Here is an 8,421-nt window from a genome sequence, read left to right as displayed (position 1 = left end):
GAAGGATGGATGGTTGGATGGTTGGATGGTGGGACAGACAGGTGGGTGGATGGATGGCCTGAGTTAAGTAATGTTGATTAGAGGCTTGAATATTCTCTTTATTCCTGCCTTGCTCACACTGTGTCATGTGTCCTAGCAGTGCAGGGCATACGATGGCTGCCCAGTCCCAGGATGGATCTAAGTCAATATCCTCTATAGGTGGGTTTCCTTAAATGCTCTGTCTCATCAACCTGATACCAGCTAATAGGACTTGTTGAAAAGCAGAGACTTCCCTCCTCTCTTTCCAGTGCCATCAGTCCCCTCTCTTATATTGTCTCACTGGCCACAGCCTGGCTTAAAACACCGGAGGTTGCTCTGTCCTTGGGCCCCTTAAACATATCCTCTCTTGCCTCTTCTACCTCTCTAAGCCTAGGATGGAGCTCCATGGCGCACCAACGGGAAGGTGATATAAAGACATCTGACCCCAAGACTGTTTATCTGGCTATTGAAACCACCAATAATAGTGTCAATGACAGTAGCTATGAGCAGGGGCCCACTGCCTGGCTTCTGCCAGGGCTTTATGGGTGACTCTCTCCCCCTTCAACAAACGCTCATTAATGCCCCCACCTTCTTATTATCCATACTGTGCTAAAGACATTGTGAAATCCCTAGGCTCTTCTTTCCCATCCTAGAGCCAATTATAAAGATTGCTGCAGGCTTGACCCACCCTGACCAGACAGTATAAACTCGGGGCAGATGCCCTGGAGAAATCAGTCGGACGTTCCAGGCACCCCGGATTGCAGGTCAGTTGTTGATCGGCAGTATTCTATCTCCTTCTCACTTTCCTTCTCCTTTCTCTCAATATCTCTGGTATGCCCCCTCCCTTAACTCCTCCTGGCAAGCTCTCTAGATAACAAGGTATTCCCCTCCACAGAACATCGTGGGATGCTAAATAAGTCTGGGAGCACATAGAAAGAGTTTGAGAGAAGGCATAGGTTAAACCAAGTCAAGATTTTTAAATATTTAGAAACATAGATTTTATTTTTTAATTATAATAATATTTTTTATTATATTATGTTAGTCACCATACAGTACATCCCTGGTGTCTGATGTAAAGTTCGATGATTCGTTAGTTGCGTATAACACCCAGTGCGCCATGCAATACATGCCCTTCTTACTACCCATCACCAGTCTATCCCATTCCCCCACCCTCCTCCCCTCTGAAGCCCTCAGTTTGTTTCTCAGAGTCCATAGTCTCTCATGCTTCATTCCCCCTTCTGAAACATAAATTTTAGAAAATAATTTCAGAAGAAATCAGCTAGGCCAGTGGTATTCAACAGTGTGTGGTGAGGCTTGGGGTTCATTAGTACCCCAACTGCCTGCTTTAGTGGCCAAGGACAGTGTTAGCAGGGTTCTGGTGTCACCCTCATTCTCTGCTTCAGCAAAGGCAAGTCCTCTTTATCCATTTTACTTTCATTAGGTTTCTGTGTAAATTTTCATTGTGAAACTTAGTTTTGAAAAATACTGACCTTGCCTAGCCTCTCCTCCTAATGATAACAAGTTGGAGGCCCAGGGACTAAAGGTTACTTTCTAAGGTAGAAAGATAAATTGGTAGGAGAGCTAGGTCTAGAACCCAGCCTGGCAATTGAAATCTTCTGTGTGTGTTTCTATGTCCTGCTTCTAAGCATATGTGTGTCAGGGTGGTTGGAGGGAGCTACACGCCACACTTCATGGATCAAGATATTGTTAACTTTTATAAGGGAAACAAATGTCTGTATATAGAACAATACAGAAGACAGTGAAATTTAATAGGAGTTCAGAGTAGGGTTGCAAGAGTAAAAGAAAGATTCATTAAACTCTGAGTCATGGAATCATAGATCGTTTGATCTGAAAAGAATCTTAATAACCACAGACTCTAATTCCATGATTTTACAGATGCTGAAACTGAGAATTGGAGGTGAGGTGACATGACCTTGTATGTCTGAGCTGTTACTCTGACCTGATAATTAATTTGGCAGAGCTAGAGACTCAACCTATAGATAAATGATACCATATCCAGTGCTCTAATGCCAAAAGACCTGAATGGATGGCAAGGAGGAAGGATGGCTTTTGAAGGAGGGAAATCAAAGACAACTGTGAGCATGCCCACTGGGAAGAAAGAAGGCATGTGCCTGGAAGGGTGGTTTAGTGTCCACAGAGAAGTGAAATACACTTATAGAAGTGAATCAGGGCCAGATGATGATGAAATGGGCAGCCACTGTAGACTCTAGAGCTGGGTGGGGATGTTGTGAAAGCAATACCTAGAATATAGGTCCAGGTACCTCACATAGGTTGGGCTGGATTGAAGGTAGAAAAACCAGGAATACCGGCACAGGTACCATGGCTTTTAAGAAGACAACGTTACATTTTAGGGGCACCTGGGTGGTGCAGTCGGTTAAGCATCTGACTCTTGATTTCAACTTAGGTCGTGATTTTAGGGTGGTGAGATTGAGCCCTGTGTCGGGCTCTGTGCTCAGCATGGAGTCTGCTTGAGATTCTCCCTCTCTCTCTCTCTCTGTCTCTCTCTCTCCCTCTGCCCCTCCAGCTCATGCATGTGCTCTCTGTCTCTCAAATAAATAAATAAATCTTTCAAAAAAGAAGACAAAATTACATTTCAAAGAATAATTTATTGGAACTTGCTGGTAAATCAGACATACAATAAGGAGGAGGGGGGAGATGAATGGGCTGGAAGGAGGAGAAGATTGATTTGACTTCAGATCTCTTTGGTTGGTTGTGATGGCAGGAAGTCTAAATGAAGGTGTCCTATAGACTGTTGGAGATAAAGTAGCATGTTCAGTTGGGGCTTAAGAGGCTTTAGACCAAGAAGATCGCTGCAGCTGTGGAAATGGATGAATGGCAACTCGATGGGGTATGTGAGAGATGTGCTTAGAACTTAGACTTGTGACTTCCAGCCTTAGAGACACCACCAAATGGAAGGGAGAACTACACAGACCTGAGATGGGGAAAATGGAAGTGTGAAGGGAGTCAATCAATGTCAAGAGCTCTGAGGAGGCAGAAGCCAAATACCAGAGGACTCAAAAGAGTCTTTAGATTTGGTTCCACAGAAGTTAATACTGGTCTTGGAGATAACATAGTCCACATAGAAAATGTGTAGGAGAACAAGGAGAGGGTATGATGGAGAAAGCCCAGTGCTACTTGGGTGGTGGTTTTTGACTCAGGACAGGTGTTATGAAGTCTGAGAAAGCCAGAGATGGTGTCCAGGGAGGACAATAGGCCAGAGTCCAGGGAAAGGTCACTTGGGGACAATAGGGAAGGGAAAGCTTAGGGGATGGAGTGTGTGACACATTAGGAGGGACCATGGCAGATGCTTAGCACCAGGACCCCAGGCTCTCTGATGGACTAGAAGCTGGCCTCTCATTCCTATTCACCTCATCACAGTCTAGCCAGAACCCAGACAGGCGGTGCCTGATATGGCAGTCTTTGGGAGAAATACTGGGATTTGGGGTTTGGCCAGGACAGGAGGCTTCTGGGGCCCCTGGAAATCCAGCTGGACTGGACCACACTGAATTTCTGCCTGCCCCTTATGCTCACACTGACCAAGAGTGGGAATCATCCTCACACAGAGCCCTCAGCTTGATCTGTCCTGGCCAGACCTTCACATAGCTCTTAGCCTGCCCATTATTTTTGTTTCTACAACCAAAGGAGCCCCAGTAGTTTGGCTGAGAGAGAGCACAGCATCAACTGTGCTTGCATTGAGGCCACACTGCCAATGGCCTGCTGGGCTGGGGGATCATCTATCTAGTCCTTTGCTACTTGTGGCCAGGGACCAGCAGCATACGTATCACTTGGTTACATGTCTGAAATGCACAGTCTCAGGTTCCAGCCCAGATCTAGAGAACCAGAACCAGCAGGTGATTTATATGTTCACTGGAGAGTGAGAAAAACTCAGATGGTGTACCAGTTCTCAAGCCTGGCTGGTCATGGAGTCACTTCAAGCCCCGGCGAATCAGAACCTTCAGGTGACTCTAGGGCCAGGCTGGGCAGTGGGACAAGGTTTGAGCTCAGCTCATCCTCAAACTGTGAGGCTGGAGCACGCCCCACCTCAGTCTCAGCCCCAGGAAGTACTCCTGTCTAAACTCTTTGGGGAACCCGTTCTTCGGTTACCCCAAGCTAGCACCATGCACACGTCATGGGCTCACACCCCTGTCAGATGGCCCCAAAGGAGGGTGAGGCGCGGCTGCCTGGAGCTTGCTAGCCTAGGGAGATCATAGAGGATTCCGGCAGGCCGGTTATAGATAAGCAGCCTAGTGAGATTTTTCTACCCTGTGATTTGGTGATTTGGGAGCTCCCGGGGGGTCTGCCCCCCAGCTCTACCCACCCTTCTCTGACAGCCCTTCTCTCCTTCCCCCTCAGCAAGGACCAGTCACCCACAATCGCAGAAATGTGCTCCCTCCCCATGGCAAGATACTACACGTAAGTCTTCCTGGAGTCCTCCCTTTCTGAACCAGGGGTCTGGGGATGACATGGGAAGAGGGAAAGAAGGCTGAAGGGAGGGATGCAGCAACTCCTCATCCAAGAAATCTCAAGGGCCCCATAATTAAGCTTAATTATCATCATCCTAACAATAGCTGTCTTTCCTGACCATACGCAAGATGCCAGCCCTTGGGCTGCCTTGCCTCCCTCCCGAGTAACCTACAAGGGGGGCATGACTGAGTCCATTCAGATTTGGAAACTGAAGCTCAAAGAAGTGAAATAAATTACCTCATGTCACACAGAGCCAGGACTCACCCCTGTGCGGCTCTGTCCTCCTCTCTCCAAGAGCTCAGAGACAATTTTGAATCTCAGTGACGGCCTGTGATTTTTCATTGTAAACTGCCTCCAGCCCTTTGAGGAACGAGATGAGACATAACACAAATAAAACAGACTGACTTTCTGGGCCACATTTCCTCAGCTCCTCCATGGGCTTGCCCTGTCCTAGACACTAGGGGGCCAGTCGGGGCCTCCGAGATGTTACAACGTGCCTGGGAAGGCAAGACACGTGTGCATGAAGCACCCACATGACAAAACAGACGTCAGCACTTCGGGGTATCTAACTTGGGTTCTGGTCTCCAGATAGGTGGTTGCTGGCAGATGAGAACCCCGCAGTCCTGGTTGTCCGGTTGGCAAGCCAGGCTCTTTGCAGATCTTTATTTTTATCGTACAAGTGAACCTACTTTACACACATACAATCATTAGCGAAGGGTATTATAATTAGCTGTTATTGAGAGAGAAAAATCTCCTGGGGGCAATGGCGTTGGCCATTGGTTCTGCCCTTGGAGATAGGGAGGGCTCCCCAGGTCCTGAGAGCGGCTGACAGACATTTTGAAACCAGCCAAGCCACCGAGCTAGTAGCCTGCAAGCTAATAACCTGCATGACTTTGATGTTGCATGCACTCACCGTGGTTCCCTCCCTGTTCCCCAGCACGTATTTACCCTCCCAGGCCGATCGTTGAAATCATTGCCAACCCCAAATGACTGTAAACACGCCCTGCTCCGGCGCCTTGCTGACCTCCTAAATTTGGCACCCATAACTCGGGGCCACCCCAGAACACACCTCACATGGAACAAGGTGGCCATGTTGGCACACCTACTGTCACATAGGATTTTTTTCCCCTGATTTTGGATTTTATTCTATAAAAAGCCTTTAAAATATTTGAAAAGCAAACCACACTATTTTTTAAAAGATTTATGTATGTATGTATGTATTTTAGAGAAAGAGAGCACGTGCGAAGGGAAGGGGCAGAGGGAGAGGGAGAGAGGATCTCAAGCAGACTCCACGCTAAGCACAGAGCCTGACATGGGGCTCAATCTCATGACCTTGAGATCAAGACCAGAGCTAAAATCAAGAGTCGGACGCTTAACTGACTGAGGCACGCAGGCGCCCCACAAACCACACTTGATTATACATTCAATTAATCCTCTTCACTGAAGAAAATAAAACATTTTTGCAAAATTGGGTCAGGCCCAGAAAACCTGGGATAAGGCTCACTATATCCTAGAGACATCTGAGCCTCATTAGGAAACTTCTCAGGAAGGGCATGAAAGGGGTTAGCATAATCAGGAAAACTCTACCCATCAATGAGAAGGCACTGGCTTTCCTCACTGCCCCAGGGCCCTGACAGAGGCCAATGCTGGTAAAGGGAGCCTCTGAGAATCACGAGCTTCCAGAAGACCTTCCCTAGCCTTAAGGCTGACCTGGTTTCACCTGCTCTTGGGTGGAGTCATGCACTTCTCACCTGTGGGAGAGAACACCTAAATGCTCAGTGTAGTACTTCAGAGCATGGGGGTGGAAAGACTTTGGGGCTTGGTGGTGCCTGAAGGGAGCAGGCCATCAGCACTACCGTCTTGTTCCAGAATTAAGGATGCAGATCAGAAGGCACTATACTCAAGAGGCGACCAGCTCCTGGTGGGAGATCCCAATGTGGACAACAGCTGCGCAGGTGAGAACCTATAGCCTCCATCCCCTCGGACTGGCTCTCCCCTCCCCTCCTGCCTCTGGTGACAGTGAGAAGAGGCAGGGAGCAGATGAGGACCTCTCCTTCTGAGGGTGTCATGACTGCTGCAGGGGCCCCAGCCTGCCCGGCAGCCTGTATGCAGGGATCAGGCCAGGTGCGCCCTGGGCCAGCTCTTTCCTGCCCAGCCTTAGCTCGCTGAGAGCTTGCCATCTGGGTCCTTTCATCTCCTGGCTCTCTCCTCTCTTTCCTCCCAGAGAAGATCTGCATACTTCCCAACAGAGGCCTGGACCGCACCAAAGTCCCCATCTTCCTGGGGATCCAGGGAGGCAGTCGCTGCCTAGCCTGTGTGGAGACAGGAGAGGGGCCTACCCTGCAGCTGGAGGTGAGAAACCACACTGTGTTCTGGGGGGTCCTGCAGACGTGGCCTGGCTTCCAGGGTGCTCTGGTATCTCTGCAGCCATCTGTGGACTTCCAGCCAGGTCCACACATGCCTCTCCCTCCCTCTGCACCTAGTGCCAAGACCCCTGCCCTCTAGAACCTGCAGAAGGCACTGCCCTGGGTACAGGCCCTCCCTGTAAAGTCCCTCATTGGCCACCCCCGGGGGCCTCTAGGGCTGACATCTCAACCAGTGGCCTCATCCTGCAGCAGCCACCTTGCCCCCACAGGACGTGAACATCGAGGACCTGTACAAGGGTGGTGAAGAGGCCACACGCTTCACCTTCTTCCAGAGAAGCTTGGGCTCAGCCTTCAGGCTTGAGGCCGCGGCCTGGCCTGGCTGGTTTCTCTGTGGCCCAGCTGAGCCCCAGCAGCCAGTACAACTTGTCAAGGAGAGTGAGCCATTGGCCCGCACTGAGTTCTACTTTGAACAGAGTCGGTAGGGAGGCAGGAGGCTGAGTTCCAAGCTGATGCCCCCAAACCAAGCTCATCCTGCTCAGGATCTGTGGTAGGCAGAATAATGCCCCCCTAAAGATGTCTACATCCTAATCCTCAGAAATTGTGAATATGTTACCTTACAAGGCAAGAGGGACTTGGCAAATGTGATTAAGGTAAGGATCTTGAGATGGGGAGACCATCCTGGATTATCCCGGTGGGCCCAGTGTAACCACAAGCGTCCTCATAAGAGTGAGGCAGAAGGGTGAGAGCCAGAACTGGAAAATGCTATGCTGCTAATTTCGAATATAGAGGATGGGGGCTACCAGTCAACAAATGCTGGTGGTTTCCAGAAGCTGGAAAAGGCAAGGGAAAGGATTCTCCCCTAGAGCTTCCAGGAGAAATTGAATTTTAGCCCAGTGAAACCCATTTCAGACACCTGACCTCCAGAACTGTAAAATAATAAATGTGTGTTGCTCTAAGCCACCAAATTTGTGGTAATTTGTTACAGTAGCCATAGGAAAACAGTACAAGGCCTTCGCAGGCCCCTGTGAACAGTGTTTAATGAAAGCATGTGGGTCGCTCAGTGAGTTCTTGGAAGGCTGCCCACAGCCTCTCCTGCAGCCCATTTGCTCCAGAGCTTCTAGAAACAGCCATAAGTGCCAGGCAGAATCCACGTCTCCCCCTCTGTCCTCAGGTGGACTACATCTTGGGCTGCTCACAATTGTAGTTTTAGTTCAAGTCTTGTGATTTGTCTATCAGATATTTCACAGTGATTCATCAGTGCCACTGGTTGTCTGCTGGTTTGGACGTGTGAGGACCAAGGAGCAGTGAGGGAGAGATGGTGAGTTTGTACTGGGTGTGTTGAGTTTAAGGCTGTGGTAGAACTGATAGACTGAGGTGACTTGTCCCAGCCAGCAATACAGGACTGGGACTCGGTTGAGAGTTTGCAGTTAGGACTGACACTCGTCCTCAGAGCCCAAGTCCCTCTCCATTTCACAAACAATCTGGGGTCGGGTGCAGGCTAGGGCAGAGAGCCCATGGTGTCAGCGCTCAGAGTGGTGGGCAGCTGGTACTC

The 8,421-nt window shown here is 49.4% G+C and overlaps 1 protein-coding gene across 1 annotated transcript; it reads left to right on the top strand.

Annotated features, from left to right (window-relative positions):
- Positions 1-747: 747 nt before the first annotated feature.
- Positions 748-7,821, top strand: IL1F10 (interleukin 1 family member 10). The gene is made up of 5 exons (XM_026517305.4): positions 748-782; positions 4,393-4,452; positions 6,373-6,458; positions 6,728-6,855; positions 7,139-7,821. The coding sequence occupies exons 2-5, from the start codon at positions 4,421-4,423 to the stop codon at positions 7,349-7,351; spliced, it is 459 nt and encodes a 152-aa protein (XP_026373090.1). The 5' UTR covers positions 748-782; positions 4,393-4,420; the 3' UTR covers positions 7,352-7,821.
- Positions 7,822-8,421: the final 600 nt, after the last annotated feature.

This window comes from Ursus arctos, unplaced genomic scaffold, assembly GCF_023065955.2.
Source record: "Ursus arctos isolate Adak ecotype North America unplaced genomic scaffold, UrsArc2.0 scaffold_8, whole genome shotgun sequence".
Classification (NCBI taxonomy): Eukaryota; Metazoa; Chordata; class Mammalia; order Carnivora; family Ursidae; genus Ursus; species Ursus arctos.
This window is presented reverse-complemented; position numbering and strand designations above follow the sequence as displayed.

Bases quoted from the DNA above. Each gene is read 5' to 3' on its own strand.
- IL1F10 (XM_026517305.4), top strand. From the start codon at position 4,421: ATGTGCTCCCTCCCCATGGCAAGATACTACAC. The intron at 4,453-6,372 runs GTAAGTCTTCCT...GTCTTGTTCCAG, and splicing joins CCCATGGCAAGATACTACAC to AATTAAGGATGCAGATCAGA. The intron at 6,856-7,138 runs GTGAGAAACCAC...TTGCCCCCACAG, and splicing joins GGCCTACCCTGCAGCTGGAG to GACGTGAACATCGAGGACCT.